The sequence below is a fragment of the Ochotona princeps genome, chromosome X (assembly GCF_030435755.1).
Source record: "Ochotona princeps isolate mOchPri1 chromosome X, mOchPri1.hap1, whole genome shotgun sequence".
NCBI classification, from domain to species: domain Eukaryota; kingdom Metazoa; phylum Chordata; class Mammalia; order Lagomorpha; family Ochotonidae; genus Ochotona; species Ochotona princeps.
The window spans coordinates 43,351,366-43,370,458 of NC_080865.1; the positions used below are offsets into that span (position 1 = coordinate 43,351,366).

Here is a 19,093-nt window from a genome sequence, read left to right on the forward strand (position 1 = left end):
AGGGACAGGTGGTGAAGTAAGCCATGACAAAATGCCAGCCACCAGATACTATAACTTTTAAATAGAAATGATAGAAGCTTACTATGTCTATTATTCCCAGTAACAATACTTTTTGGGCCCATGCAGTAGCCTAGTGGCTTAAGTCCTAGCCTTGCATGCACCAGGATCCTATATGGACACCGGTCTGGTCTGAGTGGCCCAACTTCCCATCCAGCTCCCAGCTGGTGGTCTGGGAAAGCAGTTCAGGATGGCATCGCCTTATGACTCTGCACCAGCATGGGAGACCCGGAAGAGGCTCGGGGTTTCTGGCTTCAGATCAGTGTAGCTTCAACTGTTGCAGCCACTTAGGGAGTGAATCAACGGACAGAAAATCTTGTTCTCTGGCTCTCCTCCTCTCTGTATATCTGACTTTGCAATAAAAATAAATAAATCTTTTTTAAAAACGCCATTAATTCTTGAAAAGAAACACAAAGGGAAGAAAAATAACTTCATGACGAAAGGTGCAACAGAATCCTGACAGGAGGTACAAGTTTTGTGGATGTGCCTTGGTACGAAATAGAATTACACATGCTGAGTGATCACATTAATACATACCCTGAGAAATACTACCAAATGTTAACATTTCCTAGCTCTGACGCCTCCATTTGGAAAAAGAAACCTACACCTGTCCATTCATTTTCTCTCCATTAGGTTACAGGAAAAAAGAGAGGACCAGGACAGCCAAAGCAGCAAGCACAGCAAATATGAGCAGGATCCTGATGTCAGCTCCAAGGCAAATTAAAGCACTGATTACACTCAAGAATGCCTTCTGGAAAAGTCTCTACCGATTGCTCCCATCCTGCACTGAACCCGTTCCAGTTTGCATTGCACAGAAATGCAAACAAGTAATAAAAAGTCTAGAAATGCTTTAAACATTAGACAAGTCTATATATCCCTCATCCACTCAGGGGCCAGGACCCTTCATTCCTTCAATTAGTGATTCCTTCCCGAAGGCGTAACTCCCAAAGCCTTACGGTTCATATCATACTCTTATCATCTGATTTTTGAAGTTGTTCACTTTTTACATCTTATTGGATTTGGGCTTCTCAGTGTCCTTGGCAATAGAAGCCATAAACATTGAGACCTGACAGCTGATGACTAAGGTAGAAAAGAAAAAAAAATGACCGATGTGATTAGAAAAAGGTAGTGAATTGAGACACTGTCACACAGAAAATCTCAAAGCAGCACTTTTTATTTTACAGTATGCAACTCCCCAGTTTTTGCCATGATGTGTGATGGCTCCAAATTGCTTTTTGTTGGTCACCCACAGAGCAAGATTTTGGGATCTTCAAAATAGTCTGTTTTTTACATGACTTCACAAGTCTAGGTTTTTGTATTTATATTAGCCTTTGGGCAAGATTTCTTAGAAGCAGAAGGGAAGAGATGAAGGCATTTCCTTTATAACTTCATTTGCGCAACTAACGCAGATAGCATGTTCTTTTACGCTGGTTTAATCAGCAGTGACAGGGATGCCAGAAACTGTGAAAGGAAGGCTTTCAGTTATTTTTCCTCACCACTTTCCAAAAATATGACCCCCAACCCCTCCTGAAGCAAGGGTACATTTGGCTGATACATTATAAAATCCAATATTAATAAAAGCATACAAAGTGAGAACTGTAAAATATCACCCAAAATCCTTTTACATTTTCCACTCACCAATTATACTTGGCCATTTATTTCCTTCTCCATTTATGGATGTCATTGTTGCTTTGCCATGAAAACCATCAGTTCATTTGAAAGTACGTACAAAATGCAATGCTGTAAATCCAGTAAGTGTTAACTTCAGCTCTTCAAAGTGGGTAATATTGATTAATGGATGCCACTCTTTTCTGACCCAGGACTTAGTTGATAGCCATTCAGACAAAAGTTTTTTTTTCCAAAAGCATACAGCAACGTAGGACCTCAGATCAACAATAATCAATTATTGGAACCGCGTTAAACTTTTTTTTTTTAAAATCCAGAACAGCTTTGACCTTTGCTTCACTCTTCCTCCTGTCCCACCCTCTTGTGAGTGATTTCAAAATAGAAAAGGTCAAAGCCTTGTCTGGCATAAGTTTACTGTTGCTTTACCACGGATTTTTGTCCAATGTTCCAATTTGTGTTTCGTTGTATTGAAAAATTAAGCAAGCATCCTAAAATTGTAAGCCACTGTCATCCATTGACACTATTTTGATGGTAACAACATTTCTAAGGTATAAATTGTGAAGCTGTTGCAAAAGAAACCATGTCTCCATCTCTGTGCTATTACCTGTCAGGATTATTTCTGCCAAGAGAGCTGTCTATGTGTCAGAGCGTAAAGGATCAAAGGATTGAAAATACACCACACTCGTAAATGATTTTTCACTACTAACTGTGGCTCGGTGACAGGTGGTAGCCCAAGGCTGCTACCAATCAGACTGCAGTTTGGAAATTAGTCAGTTGACATGCCTCCTTCTGTCAGCCAGTTATCACAATCACTTTTCTTGGACGATGAGCTGTCCATTACAAGGAAAGTTCTTGCAACTAAAGGGGCAGGTTTGCTACAAAACCCATCAACCTGCTTATTGTAGTGGCCAGACTGGTGCAAAAGATATGGGGCAGGAAGTGAACCACAAAATGCTGTTTAGAAACAAATTCATGCCTATAACCAGGAAACAAGTCAAAAACAAAGTTTTAGAAATTCTCTGTGAAGGCATGCAGGCTTTCACATCTCCACGGCCAATTGACAGACTGCCAGATAATCCTTTATCCATGAGACACCCAAATATACTTGTACGATGAATGAGTAAATGAAAAAAAAAATGAATGAGCATTAACCTCCCTCCTAGATTCTAGTCAATAAGGTAATTAATATCAAGTGCCTTCTGGCAAGATCTTCTTTTTTTAATCTAGGATTTACCATAGCTTCACATAGTAAGTTCTTCCGTATGATAAAGAGTATCACTCCATTGTTTTATTATTGCATTTCTAAATCAGGCTAAGTGCCTATTAAACAAATCTGTTTCATTTGACATTTAGCATCATGCTCACGGATATTTGTGTAAATGCAAAAGTAAAAAGGTTTCTCTTATTCCCACTCTACAAAGAATGCTGAAGAGAAGATCTAGTTATTTAATCATTCCTTCACATGTTACAGCAGCTGGGTGAATTTTGCCTTTTTCATTTTCCTTTAGACATTCAAGGCAAGTCAATGGGTTTCTGAACCAGAGTTATGTAACGTTGCATGCAACAGACACTCAGGTATTATTTACTTAATAACCAAAGATTTTTTTCTATCTATGGCTGTGACCAATGATCTAAGTCAATTCAACAAGGCACATTTCACCTCATGTCTTAGGCTCAAAATCTGATATGGTATATTCCACATAAACAGTGTTTATCAGGTTCATCAGAAAGCAAACTTAAGCCTTTTTATTTTTCTCCTTCATTGTCTCTAAACCATGCCAAGGTGAATCTAATTCATCGTTGTTGGCAGCACTGAGCACTCAAACTACATGGAAACATCACCATGTTTTTTTGTTTTGTTGTTGTTCTAATTTCCATAACTTCAATAGGGAGCAAATGTTCTAATAAACAGGATTTTATCATTTCATAGTTCAGTATTGAGTACTTTATCTTACACAAATCCATTTGCCCCATGTTTCCATCATCATCAATTAAGTTTATTAGTGGTTAAATAACTTTTGGTCTGGAGCTCACAACTATTTTATTTGCTCCTGTGAGACCTCACAATGATAAGTTGATTGTTATATAATAAGATGTGCAATTCTGAACCACATATAAAGTAATCGGTACTGACAAAGTCAACAGTTAATTCCTATCTGTATAGAACTATAGGCTTTGTAGATTATAGAAATGCCCACTACAGGTTCAATAAAAATGAATATACCCCCAGTTACTATGGGGATAACAATAAATAATCAATGTTTATTTAGCAGATATTGCTAATATGCATATGACCATTTATAAATTACAAATTTGTTTCACACAGATTTTCCTTCACTACCCAGGATACATAAAGATGAGTTATCTTTTGGGCTGGCATCGTGGCACAGATGGTTAGGCTGCCACCTGCAATACAGACATCCCATGATTGCCAGTTCAAGTCCAGATTGTACCACTTCCGATTTGACTCCCTGCTAATGTACCTGGGAAAGCAGCAGAAAATTTTTCAATAACTTTGATCCTTACCACCCATATAGGAGACCCAGATGGAGTTCTTGGCTCCTGGACTTAGCCTGGCCTGGGCCCAACCCCAGCCACTGTGGCCATTTCGGGGAGTAATCCAGTGGGTGGAAGATCTCTAGTTCTCTATTTTTCCAATAAATAAATCCCTTTTTAAAAGGTGATTTATCTTTGCATCCCAATGCCTTGCAAAGGAGACTAGTATGTAATTACTGTCTACTCTGCATTTATCACACATCGAGTGCCTTGCATATTATATTCAGTGTATCCAATAGTTAACAATTGTTACCTGATTTTTTGCTTCATCTGCATAGCATAAAAACTGTGCTTTAATTTTGTAAACCTAGTACTCATTAGATGAGAAATAAACTCTACAGTTAACATTTTATGATGCTTTAGAGCATCATATGCTAGCATATGCTAGTATATATATTGTCTTATTTTCAGCTGTGGGCACAATGAGATATACAACTATGTATCTCTTCAATGCCTGTTAACAGTGAGTTCACATGGTAGACAAATGATATTCATTGATAGAAAGTTAATACTTTAACAAGTGACTAAATCCTTAGTTTATGTCATCATCATTTTTGTGGTTCATGCACGATGAGAATTTTGTATAAATAGTGCCTATCTTACAGAAAATTTTATTCATACAGGTTGAAGTCTTACATTTAAAGAGCACTTTGGAGTTTAGAAATTACATTCACAGCCATTACATTGTTAGGCTAGAAAATATTATCAGTGGGCCCGGCGGCGTGGCCTAATGGCTAAAGTCCTCGCCTTGAAAGCCCCGGGATCCCATATGGGCGCCGGTTCTAATCCCGGCAGCTCCACTTCCCATCCAGCTCCCTGCTTGTGGCCTGGGAAAGCAGTCGAGGACGGCCCAAAGCTTTGGACCCTGCACCCGCGTGAGAGACCCGGAGGAGGTTCCAGGTTCCCGGCATCGGATCGGCGGGCACCGGCCATTTCGGCTCACTTGGGGAGTGAATCATAGGACGGAAGATATTCCTCTCTGTCTCTCCTCCTCTCTGTATATCTGACTCTGTAATAAAATAAATCTTTAAAAAAAAAAAAAAGAAAATATTATCAGTAATTATTTAACTTGATCTCACCAGATTGACTGAATAAATCAAGTGATTCCTCATTCCTAAACTTTTGCTACATGTGAGAATCACTTGGGTCAACTTACATTGGGTGTCACATTCCCCAAAACAATTTGTGAAAAGAGGTAATTAATGCTCATTCATTCACAAGCATGAAGCTTACTGATGTGTGCCTAGTGCTTTACTTTTCAAAGCAGTTTACTAGGCACTTTCTTTCTGAAACTTTTAGTTCTGAGAATACTCCACCATCATGTTATTTGTGATTGATCACCAAATCCTTGTGTTTATATTTCATAGTTTAAAAGCCATATCCATGTGTTTTCTGCTACTTAGAATACCGTAGCTTTGCTCAAAATCAGAAGAGCAGCAGAAACACAAATGTACAAATTAGTCATATATCCAAAACTTAATTTCTTATGCCTGCATACTACTACATAGTACTCTATTCTTGACAAAACACATTTTATTGGTGCTGCTTTTAAGCTTTGTAGCACGCAGAAAGCATAGAATAGGTGATCTACATTTGTTCAACACTGAAGCTCTTAAGGTTTTTAAAATTGTTTTCCAAGTTCACATTTACAAAGAACATTTGTGTGTTTTTCTTCGAGTCACCTGGATAGGACCACACATCCTTAGAACCTGGCACAAGGATACATTCAGAAAGGAAACAATATTCAGAAGTATCCTCTCGCATTTACACCCGAGGTTGGCAAACTTTGTACTGCAGGTCAGATCCACTTGGTTCACAAGACCGGAATTGTTCTTACCTCTTGAAAAGGTTGCTTAAAAGCAGAACATGCTGAGACCTTGTGGCTTACAAGTCTAAAGTATTTGAGATCTGACCTCTCCGAGAAAACACATGATGAGCATTTATATAATGCTTCACAAGATACACTGTACTTTCAAATGTTAGTTGTCTGTGATCTGTGACTGCCAATATGCTATTAGTGAGGGTGTCAGGCTTTGTTCTCTTATATTTTACGGTATTTTCTAATATATTATCAATCATTTAAATCACCTTCCCTCAGAAGCAGAGGATGTTGTCTCATCTTTAAGCCTACAAGTGGGTATTAAACCCAGAAAGAGGCTTGTATGGTTCACCAACCTACTTGACCTCCACAACAAGCAGGGATTTTAGGCCTCACTCCAGCCAGGCCCAGTCATGCTTTCTGTAACCATCACTAGAAATTCTAAGCCCCCAGGAATCCTGCTCACATAAGCTCACGTAAGAAGGAAGGTGCTGTTGGGCTGGCGTTTCTCAGAAGGTTAATGCACAATTATTTATTTCTTGGCTAATTCTTCTCAGAGTTTCTCTAGATAACCTGTAACTTTTTTTTCCACAACAGCTTCCTTCTTCTCATCAGCCTAAAGCTTCTGAGACTCAAAAGGAGGACAGAAATACAATATAGTATATATGGATGCTTGCTCCTGAGTGTGGTAACAAAAGCCAGACCAGCTAGTGATTAAATTTTCATATCTCTCAAAAGGAGTAGACATTTAATGAATGGCTACAAACTGGCTCAAGACCAGCCCACACATATTACTAATCTTTAGACATGTTCCTTTTTTTTTATAAACACCACAAAAGAAGCAGGCTTAATGGCAAAGTGATAATTGGGAGGAAAATTTGAGATATCTAAGAATAAAGTACATAACAATAAAAAAGAGCATGGGTTTGGGGCTCTCATCTTGGGATTTCCCCTGGCATTAGGGTTTCTCCCCTCCTAGGCTCTGGTTAGGGGCCTCCAGCTTCCAACCTTTGGTCTGCAGATCAGTTTCTCTTGAGTCTTCCATCCATCTGCTGAGGCTTGAGTCCTGGTTGAGGTGTGCCTGCAGCCTTCCATCCTGGGGTCGTAGATATTTTCAAATTATAACCTTGAGCTCATCTGGGGTCTTGCACTTTGTATCACACATCTCAGTTTTTAGGTTTACCATGTGTCCATCCCAGCTCTTAGTCCTTTAGCCTCCATCCTAGGACTTTGGCCATGTGTCCAACTAAGACTACTTCCTATACATGTTAGTTCTCAAGGGTTCTATTTGGTTTCAGGCCTGAGGCTTCTGTCTCTTTCAGACATGACTTTTCCACCTTAGTCCTCAAGGGTCAAAGCATCTGTCTTCCACTTGGGCCTTCTATGCATTCTGTGCTTTCAGTCTTTGTCCATCTCAGGTCTCAGGTTTTACCTCAGTTCTGACCTCCACGTCGTGTTTTGGTATCAATTATCTCATAAGGCAGCTTGACATAAGGAAGAGCTTCTGCACTGTTTCTTTTGGCAGTTAGCATTCTGCACCTATTAGGAAGGGCTAGGAACACCCTCAGTCACATACGACACACACATATGGCACATAGGCAAAGAAAGATCCAAAGAAAGAAGAGTACACGCAATCAGAGGAGCAGACAAAGACAAAGAGGCTGAAACAAAGGTCAGCAGAGAGGGAAAGGCAGAGAAGAAACACAAAGAAGCAGAAAGATGGATGCTCAGGTAGAAACTTACAAAGAGACACTGAGGCACACAAAGGAAGAAAAAGAGAGAAAACCGCCAGAGAGCGGCCAAAAGGAAATGCAGAAAAGAGAAATGCAAGATTAGAAGCATCAGAAAAGGGCTCAGAATCAGAGAAACATGAAGCACAACATCAGGTCAACAAGAAGCGAAAGGAGTGACAAACAAGAGATGACAAAGACAAAGGTAGGTAGGCAGAAGGAGAAAGTGGCATGGAAAAGCACACAACACGTGACTCAGAGTAGAGAAGCAAAGCAAAGACATGATGAAATAAGAATCACATATAGTAGAGCACAGAGTAGTAGCAACAACAAGGAAAACATTAGAGATACAACACAGACAAAGCCGACTCCACACTGAAGGACAAGAGAGAGAGAGTGAAGCGAAAGCACACATAGAAGAAATTAACAAGAGACACACAGAAATGGGTGACACACACTTTCGAGAACAACGAAGATGCTCAAGAAGGAAAAGAGATGAAAAGACACGCACACTTAGAAGTCAGAAATAAGCAAAGACATTCTGAGAAGAGGGTGAGAAGCATAAGAAATGACAAACAAGGGGCACAAAAGGCACAAACATCACAGAAAGACAACAACAAAAAAAAGTGTCATTAGTAATTACAACAAACTGTTGTTACTACTGATACTATTTATACTACTACCAAGAATAATAATAATAATAACTACCATAAGCAGCATAGATGCTTGTCCTATTTGCAGATTTTTAACTAGGGCTTTCCCAAGCAGAACCAAACTATGTGTGCTTTCAGATAACAGTAGTGGTCACTTTTATTGTGCCAAAGGAGCCTCTAAAACTTGTTGGGATACCTTTGGTCTGTCATGTGCCAAGCACCGTGCTAAGCATTTTACATACATGATTTCATTTATTCCTCAATAAGCAGTCATTTCTAATCATAAGAGACTGCAATGTTCAGAGGCCACATACTAACAGAGAGGATTTAAACATAGAATGCATGCTTCTTGACAGAACTACAAGTATTTACTAAAATTCCCAAAAGAGTCAAATGAGCTATCACAAATGAATATTTTAGGAAAGGATATATCTAGCATTTAAGTCAGTCCCCATATTTTATAGCTTCACCTTTCTCCCATCCTTCACAATTATAAATGACTGCCTCAGTCTAGGATTCTCTCCATACTAAATCTTAATCTCAGATTGTCTCACAAATGGAGATGCAAAGAGCCCAGGCTTTCAGGAGAAAGCAAAAACTCTTGTAGGTGTTATAGGATTCTTAATGTTTCGGGCCCTAAATTTTGATACACAACTATGCAATGACAGTACACAGCAAAGAGACAAGTAAAGGCTAAATTCCCCTAACTCGACTGGTAAGCAGACTGTTATGTCTTTGAGCTATTCAGTGAATCCAGTTGGTAATATGGAAAACTGATAATCTCCCCATTCATTTCACATCATTCCCACATTTACCAGTTCTGGACAATCTTCACAATCTAACACCAACAACTTACTTCATTTGGCTACTCTAAAATATTGGATTGCCAAGCATGTTGATCTTCAGGTCAGAAGGCTTCTTCCAGGATGTCCAACTTTCTTGATCCAGCTGAAGCCCCAGTTCTCTGCACTGATTTTGGAATAGATGACTTGACAGCCATGAAAGTAACACTCAAGAGCTACAAAGATCACAAAACAAACTACATAAATAATAGGAAGTGTTGACTGCTGTGCTAATATAACAGACGATTCAAAGTAATGAGCAATAGAAGATGTTTCCACAGAGCTTATAAACCTATAAAATCAAAGTTTCTGAGTCCTCAGTAAACTACGTATTTATATGAAAAACTGTTTTGCCCAATGTAACCTGGATAGGTCACTGGAGATACTACCTTATAAATTTAGTTCAGAGTTGGGGAACTATTTTCTATCCCAAGGGCCATTTGGCTGGCTATCCATGTCATCTGCACATCATACAAAATTGTCAGCTTAAAAATTAACTGAATTGTCAACTTTAAAATATCTACTGAATTTTGAGTACCACCTATGGTTACCTTAATGGGGCCAGATTAAATGGTTTTGCCCATAGGCTAGATGTCTCCCACCCCTACCTTAGTTAAATAATAACAAAAATCACAAAAGCAAATAATGAATGTGAAGGAAAAGAAAAGGTATAAGAATACAACTACCCCAAGTTAGCTTTCATTAAGTGTCCAGGTTCAGGACTACCAAAACACAGCACCATTTCCAAACCAGATACTGCTGCTCTCTGAGATATATGTGAGTCACTCTGGGAGGAAGTCATTTTCACAATCAGAAAATCCACACAGAGTACTAGCCTGAGAATCTGCTTATAATAAATCTTCTTAGATAATATTCACCTGAGCTTTCTAACAAGCTATGTTGGTAAATCTGTTTCTAAATCTATGTAGCTTTCTAGGAAACATTTCAAACATATAACATTTCAAGGATTCCTACTTCTGAAAATATCGCATGGAACTTAGAGAGTATCCACACTTTATAAACAAAGCTGGACACTGCCTATATGGTCAGGATTTCCTGCACGGAATGGTCACCTTTATCTTCCAACCCTCATCCTTCTAATCAGCCTCACCCCTTACTTACCTGGAGGACTCAGGGACATTGTTGCTTAATCTTGCCCAAACATAGATCCAGGTTTTCTTTTGTGGGTATATGATATCTATGAATCAGCAGGCACAGCACAAAACAATGCAACCCCAGTTTATCTTCTCAAACAGCAACATCCAAAGGTGAGGCAGCTATTGTCTCTGTTCTCCTAAAAGAAATAATAATTGGTTTATAAGCCTGCACCACATCTTACGGTACCACCTGAAAATACCCTAACTCATGAAGCCTGCTGTATTTGTCAAATCATCACTTTCACCAATCACACTAAGTTGCTGCCCAGGTTAGTCAGGAAGGTCTTTTTACCAAAGCACATTCAGGATGATGATGAGCGCACTCTCAGTGGAAAACTTGATGAAACACATACCAGAAAACAAGATCAAAATCAAGACTATTTAGTACGCTTTCAGAAACAACTTACCTAACCTTCACAGCGGTGATTGTCTTTTGGGTTTCATCTTCTTCTCTAGGCCCAGGAAAGCATCTTGGTAGAACCTCATCACCTAGGGTTGTTGCCCAGTGATAATGAGCTTTTCCCCGGGAGGATCCTCATGCCCCAGCTCCACCTAAGGATCGTCAAAGGGAATGGATCACTAGCACTGTAAAGCAACAAGCCCATTCTTCCAAGGAGATCTGAAGAGGAGATAAAAGGAAAAAGACACGTTATTGAAATGAAATATCCTGGCAAAGTCTATCTCAATAGATCATCAGTGATTGATTAAACCATGTTTACCTTTGGGGGAGTGAGGGGACTTGGACTAAGGGGCGTCCAGCTGTCTGGAGCTCTGTATTCTGGCTATCAGCCTAGCAACAGGAGAATTCAAATCTTCATTCCAGTTACATTCCATGTAAGTTTTCCGTGTTCAAGAACAACTTAGAGCTGAATAATGAGCAAAATTCCCATATTGCTCTTTATCGTCTCATCTCTATGAATGAGCAATCCATTAAACTATAGACTATTAACACACTTGTGTTCGCTTCAGAAAATACAGTGGAAGACAAGAAATCAAGGGATTGAAACAGAAGGTAAAGCTTTTTCAACCAAGAGACCATGAAGCTATTTTAAAAAAACCTCCCTTATGCTTTATGAGCTCATTAAGAATTCACATCATTACAAGCTTCTTTGCTTTATAATGCACTATTTTAAAATGTCTGTCACCTAGTTTTTGCAGCACTGTCCTCCTGTAATTTTTACTTTATGTGGTGCTATCTTGGAACACTGCAAAGGTAAATACCTAGAACTGTTTTCTAACTAAATTCTTAGGATTCATTTCTTGAATGACTTGTATGATAGGGCTTCATCAGCCTTCAGAGTTCTAGGATATTCAAAAAACCCCAATAATGATCAGGAACATATAGAACCCCAGCCATGACAATAGCGAACAACTAGGCAAGAGGAAAATTAGATACAAAAGGCTAGGCATCCAGGAAATAGCTTACAGAGAACCTCAGGTTTCTCTTATTCTCTTATGTCTCTTATTGCAAAATTTCATCATCATTTTGCAAATGAAAACTTTCAACTTAATACAGGGAATGGTGGTGACAATACAGTTAGGTCAGTCATTAATAGACCTGACACAGACTTAAATTGGTCCTAATCATAAAAAAAAATCCAAGAACTGCAACAATATCAATTAAGGAGAATAATTTAGAGACCTAGTAACCTAAAGGCTTAGTTGCAATCTACCTTTCTAACTGGTTATTTGACAAAAAACAAATTATTGCTTTGCTTGTCTTCATTTTTCATTCATGAAATGAGGATCAAGTATGCCTGATTTTCAGAACCTCTCAGGATACTAGCAATGAGGGACACGTGAAATAAGCCAAACTTGCAAGTTAAAATGCATGTGTATGTTGAACCAAAACACAGGTTCATATTCTCCTTTTAAAAGTAGAGCAGGGCCCAGCATGATAGCGAACTGGTTAAAGCCCTCGCCTTGAACGCACCCCGGATACCATATGGGCACCGGTTCTAATCCCTGCGGCTCTGCTTCCCATCCAGCTCCCTGCTTGTGGCCTGGGAAAGCAGTCAAGCACAGCCCAAAGCCTTGGGACCCTGCACCTGCCTGGGAAACCCGGAGGAAATCCTGGCTCCTGCCTTTGGATTGGCTCAGCTCCAGCCTTTGTGGTCATCTGAGGAGTGAACCATCGGATGGAGGATCTTCCTCTCTGTCTCTCCTCCTCTCTGCATATCTGCCTTTTCAATACAAACATATAAATCTTTTTTTAAAAAAAAAAGTAGAGCAGGGGCCTGCCGGCGTGGCCTAGCAGCTAAAGTCCTCGCCTTGAACGCACCCCGGATCCCATCTGGACACCGGTTCTAATCTCAGCAGCTCCACTTCCCATCCAGCTCCTTGCTTGTGGCCTGGGAAAGCAGTCGAGGATGGCCCAATGCCTTGGGACCCTGCACCTGCGTGGGAGACCTGGAAGAGGTTCCTGGTTCCTGGCTTTGGATCGGCACAGCACCGGCCGTTGTGGTCACTTGGGGAGTGAATCATCGGATGGAAGATCTTCCTCTCTGTCTCTCCTCCTCTCTGTATATCTGACTTTGTAATAAAAATAAATAAATCTTTAAAAAAAAAAAAACAAGTAGAGCAACAGAAATTTAAAGACAAAGACAAAGGCCCCACAAGGATAAATTCCCCAAACTACCTTCTTCTCCAGGCAGCCTGCAAGTTAGGCACGTAGAATAATTGGACCCTGTCCAGAGTATCAAAAGGAAAGATCTGCGGAGCTTGAAATCTTTTTGCAGCTGCTTGCCGTCCTCAGGTCTCACATGGTTGGGAAAGGCCTTGAAAAAACAAAGCTCTTCAATCAACCAAAGCACCAGTAGATACCAAAACTGCTCCGAAAATCCCAACCCTCCCCCTGTCCAATAGGAACTAGGAAGTAAAACCTGAAGCATTGGACATAGGTGTCTCGAGATGTCCAGCCAGTGCGTTCTCCCTAAAGTCCTGGTATGACAAACACCGGCAATATCACAGGAGAATTAAGCCCATGAACAAAAAGAACTCCATTAAAATATGGTTCAAACCTTAAGGGCTGGGTCAATTTGTGGCTAAAGGTCTTGTTGCTGAGAAGGCGTAAACATACAAGGCAGCAGAGTAAGCAGTTGCTACTAATGTCTAGGGTTGCAACTGTCTTGGCCATTTTTAATAATTGGGTCCCTGCTTTTACCATATAGTAAGAGCTCACTGAAGCAAATCTAAGCCATGTTTGCAACCCGGAGAGCACCTTTTGTATGATTTGGTATGGTATGGTACAGTAAGCCCTCAAGGAACATACCCAGTAGAGCCAATGTTCTACAATGCCCCAAATGAGCAGAATGAGCTTAAAAATTCTCTTGGCAACAACCTTCATCATCATCCTTACTTAAGATTAGATACTTCACCCAAAATGCAGGCTTCTAGTTAAAAATCACTGCCTGTATGTGTGTATATGTATATATTTACCCCTTCATGAAGTTCTATTAATGGAGGGGGGGAATAACACTCTATGCAAGCACATTTATATAAAGAATTCTTAAATTAATGGATCCAAGCTCAATTTCACTGTCTACTTAAGGGAAACATCTATTTTATTCTCCCCATATCTTCTGAATCATAGTTGAAAAGAATGTCTGCTTTAGCATTAAGTTATATCAACTATGGTAATGAAATAAAATACTCCCTTTTAGTTAAAGGGAATTCAGTTAAAGGCCAGAGAGTGACTACATTAACTAGACCATGCATTTCACTGAGGTTCAATATTCATTGAAAGAATTTTGAGACTTGCAACACAACAAACCATCAACATATTTTGGGTGTAATAACAAAGTAACATAGCCAGCCAGCTGGACTGAACAACTCCAGGACCATATTCATCACAGCAAGAATTCTTAATGACCATGTTATCCAGCATTTTCATTGCTTGGCAAAACCAGGAGCCCAGAGCATGAGATCATCTCAATATTATACTAATTAATAGTCAACCACGTGGTACTTAAACCCACACAGTCTCCCATCCCAGAGGTCTTTGGACCTTGGTTATGTGCATGGATTCACAAAGGGTATGGGAGATTTCTATGAAACTTTTCACCACCTTTTCATTTCTTTGTCAAGATTCTAAGGATCAGCTCATAATGAAGGACTTCATTGCCACACTGGGGGAGTTTTTGTTCAAAGGACACTAGAATAAAAGAACAAATTAAACTTTGTTCTTAGGCATCAACAAATTTCCTGGAAAGACTAGTCAGTCTGTTATAAAATGAAATCAGTGATTTATAACTAGTTTTCAGTCAAGGGAGACCTGTAAGGTTGAAAAAATTGAATGATGTATAGTTTGTGGAGCAATGACAATCATACTACCAAGCATACCATAAAATGCAGTATGTCAACAGTGGATTTTGCTATTTATTCCAGTGCAGGGCACAACAAACATTTGAAGTAACAAAAGGATTCTCAATTTTTAAGGTAACCACATTTCCAGAGCATCTCTTTTTACAATTACCACATTTTTCTTAAGGGCAAAGATTATCTGAAGAAATCAATTAAGACTCCTGGATTTACCATGGGATGTTATCTAAATATATGCCAATCCATCCTCTTGAGTCAGAGTACAAGAATCATTCTACGGGCCCGGCGGCGTGGCCTAGTGGCTAAAGTCCTCGCCTTGAACGCACCGGGATCCCATATGGGCGCCAGTTCTAATCCCGGCAGCTCCACTTCCCATCCAGCTCCCTGCCTGTGGCCTGGGAAAGCAGTCGAGGACGGCCCAAAGCCTTGGGACCCTGCACCCGCGTGGGAGACCCGGAAGAGGTTCCTGGTTCCCGGCTTTGGATCGGCGCGCACCGGCCCGTTGCGGCTCACTTGGGGAGTGAAACATCGGATGGAAGATCTTCCTCTGTCTCTCCTCCTCTCTGTATATCTGACTTTGTAATAAAATAAATAAATCTTTAAAAAAAATCATTCTAAATTCATCCCTTTAAAACAAGCACCAATAATTATGACAGGGTTTTGTGGCTATTGATTGATGATTTGATAGAGCAGCAATAAAAGAATTTAAAAGCACACACCAATGTTTCTCAAATTTGAGTGATAAGAAGGCTGGAGGTTTGTGGATATATTCTCGTGAATCTTGCAGATCTGAGATGTATAGCACATGTTTGTCAAAAATAACTTAAAATTAGAAAATATGCTTACATCTCTAATAATCTTAAGTCAGTGTTTCACAAAACAGTTTTCAAGATTTCAGAATATTTTATTCCTTTAAAAGGTGTTCCATCCTGAAGTATTACTTGAGTTTGAGAAACAATGTCACAGATCTGTTTCAGGAGCATGGCATGTACCATCATGCATACAGAGCCTCACTTAGCCAGACAGTGCCATTAGGCATGAAGGGAAAACAAGCTGTGGGGAAATATGCATAAGAGAAGCCCAGATCATATTCATGTTCTGATTGCTCCTATTGAATTAAAATGCACGGCTATGCAGGAAAAAGACTCAAATTTTGTTACAGACTGATTTTTCAATTTTTGTGTTTGCTTTACATTAAGAAGGATAAGCTTCTTTTAGCTAACCAAGGCATCTGTTGAAAAAGGCTTAGAGAAAAGATTATATAGACTGCAGCATAAAGTGAGCAGGATCAAATATCGGGTTTTTTTTAATTTTTGTTTTTCCACTGCTCTTGGCAATGGAATTCCAAAATAAAGTGCATCTGAGGCAGAAATACGGTAAAATAGTGCAAAGAACCTAAGTTTTTAAACCTGTGACTCCCAACTGTGAATCTTGAAAAGTTCCAGTTCATGAAATTGTTAATCCCACTTGTTCAGGCTTGCCAAGTAGCCAAACATGATGACTGGACCCTATCTCTTTTAATTTATTTCCATAGCTCCAAGAAATAAAATATAAATGATCTTTAGGTATACAAACTAGATTACAGATGGCTGCACATCATATCCTGGCTCAGAGAAAAAATAAATCCATCTCCTTCAAGTTTATCCTATCATCTTCAAAACACTTTTATAAACTCATAATTCATACAAAACTTGACTATCATTTTTATAGTTGTTTCCAGTGTGTTTGTATTGATAATACAACCATCTCAGGGGTGAAACTATGCAGCACAATAACACTTGTCACCCCTCACTTCAGTGTGACCCAACATAGGGCTGGGTACACCGTATTAATTCTATAGTTCTGCTCAATTAATTTATATATATATATATATATATATATATATACATATATATATATATATATACACACACACACATACACACATATACAGATAAAGTGGGAAGAGACCAGACTTTGCAGGACCCTCTCACTTCTCTATGAGTATAAGAGAGAGAATAGAATGGGGAACAGATGAGTTAATAGCCACAAAATAGTACTTACAGAATCCTTAAGGGCCAAAGACTCTTCTTAACGTTGTCCAAGGAGTTAGCTGTACAAACTGCAAGCTGAGCTGGGTCAACCTTTTGACATCCTTCTTAGAGTCATAGCATCCTTTGTCAGTGATTAAAGAGCGGCTGCTGTGATGACTAGCCAGCTATGAACTTCAGCAGTTCCACGTTAAACACACCTTTACCACAGCAACGCTGTACGCTAGATGCTAGGATATTATTCCTTCTTACAGGGCAGTTATCCCACTGCTGAGATCTACATTAAGAATCATCGGCTAATTTCTTTTAATCAAATGGAGAAACTGATTCCATCATTTGTATAGTTAATTCACCTCAGTGTGATGCTTGCTTCAATCTAACTCAAATTATTAGCAGAACTAAGTGATCCATTTTATATAAAGGAATAATCAAACAAGGTGACCTATGGTTTTCAGAAACATCTCAGCGTATGTTATCTCATTTAATCATTTTTATAGCCACCTTCTTGAAGCAAGTAGAGGCTGAGGCTTCATATGAAGAAATTGATGGATTAGAACATTTTGATCATTTTTCTAAAAGCAATTGGTGATAAAAGGCCAACAGGAAACGGTTTTAAAATGATAATATAGCCAAACAAAGATACTGATCTTAAGATGTCCGCTCTAGAGCCCCTTTGGTAATATCATAATTACAACACAAAAGTAGCAGCGGTCTATCCACAGACCCACCATCCTCAATAAAATGAAACACCGGTCATTAAGTGCATAACATAAATGGGCTGGCTTCAAAAACAATTACGACCAGGTTATCAATACCACCTTGCAAACCATGTATCTTTCTTCAGAAACCAAGCAACTGACAACTTTACTCATTGCGTCCTAGCAGTCAGCACTGAACCACAACAATACACAGAGATCTTTAACCAGGCAATCTTCTCTGGAAGAAGAATGCAGATAAAACGTCCAAACTCTCCTCCAATCAATTAATCATTGTACAATTAAAAACGCAAGATAAAGGGGGACATTCCAGCTCATGGAGTCTGCTGTGCTGTGGCTATTTTACACAATAAAGCAATAATAGAGCTGGGAAGGAATGACTCCTGTTCCCAGAATGTGACAATAATTAGAATTGGGATCATTGGAAACTGAAGAAAATAATGAAGGTTCATTCACATAGTTCTAGGCCTGCCTTTGTTCATCAGTGCCGCACAGACACATCACAGTGGTAGAGAGTTCTTAAAGTGATGGGTTGTAAAGTGGGACAATCAATATTGTATTCATTAGTAACATAGAAAGGGCTTTGGGTGGTCAGCACTGCTGAAAAGCATATGCAAGGTAAGTGGAGAGGTTGAGGCTTGATGGGTGGGACCAAGGCAAGTGCAACTGAGCCATTAGAGCAATATAAGGTGGGTAAACCAGTGACATATGGGATTTAGTCCTAGAGAGAGGATCTTGCTCAGTCAACATTACACAGCAAAGGAGACAAAAGGGACTGGGCATGGGGCAGGTGGAAGGAGCATAACCTTACCCAATGGTAGGACTGTGAATATTAATAATCCATAAGAAGGGTCCAAGGGCGCACAAGGGGCCATGGAGAGGGAAAATCTTGCATAGATGGTGAGACTATGGCTACTTGGGAAGGGAAGTATAGGTCATTGTTTGATGGGCAAATGGGAAATGGGGGTGGGGAAAGAGTTTTCTTAACAATATGAGAGGGAGGGAACCATTGATAATTTCTACTGTGCCTACTAACAGTCCCAGAAGGTAAGGTTTTGAGTGGTCAACAGACTTTTAAGTAATGCACAGGTGATGTCTAACGGAAATATTCAGAGTAATATTTCAAGGGGTCAAAGTTGACCAGTGCCCATAATGCACATGAAGAGCATGCAGGGTTCCATCTAAATGAGTTGTACTCTCAATATGTGTTATTACCCAATTAACTACCCAAGAGCTGAGGCTTATGGTTAGCACTCCTCAGCAACAGTCAAAAGGCAGTGGTAGGAGTACAGGGTTCTTATCTATTTCCCATGTCCACAGTCCAGCTATGCCATTAATTTTCATGAGAAAGGGACCAATCCAAAGTTATCATGCCCCTGATCGGAAGGGGGGAGGGGAGTAAGGAAGTGAAATCCTAAACCTAAAGAGAAGCACAATTGCAATAGCTTCACACTGCTCTAAAGCAGTTCCGGTACAGGATACACTCAGGAAACTGTAATGCATGTCAACATTCTGAGCAGAGTCTTGAGTAGTGAGTTCCATCTGCTGACAATGCTGGGGAAATTGGTAGGACCCTTATTAAGTGCG

The 19,093-nt window shown here is 39.7% G+C and overlaps 1 protein-coding gene and 1 long non-coding RNA gene across 5 annotated transcripts in view; one reads left to right on the forward strand and one right to left on the reverse strand.

Annotated features, from left to right (window-relative positions):
- Nucleotides 1-1,461, forward strand: part of LOC131478620 (uncharacterized) — a 127,772-nt gene extending 126,311 nt beyond the window's left edge. The window contains exon 9 of the mRNA XM_058659073.1: nt 691-1,461. Coding sequence (XP_058515056.1) covers nt 691-781 — 91 coding nt within the window. The 3' untranslated portion in view covers nt 782-1,461. The remainder of the gene's footprint in view (nt 1-690) is intronic.
- On the reverse strand, nt 1,214-18,596 carry LOC105942218 (uncharacterized). 4 transcript variants are annotated; one of them, XR_009244589.1, is made up of 7 exons: nt 16,804-18,596; nt 13,126-13,217; nt 10,848-10,992; nt 10,406-10,577; nt 9,298-9,459; nt 7,067-8,329; nt 1,214-1,518 (listed from the first exon to the last, which is right to left on the reverse strand). It is a non-coding gene; the product is annotated as an uncharacterized LOC105942218 (long non-coding RNA). The 4 variants fall into 4 exon arrangements; XR_009244587.1 differs by having other exon boundaries at nt 10,848-11,059; XR_009244588.1 differs by having other exon boundaries at nt 13,079-13,217.
- Nucleotides 18,597-19,093: the final 497 nt, after the last annotated feature.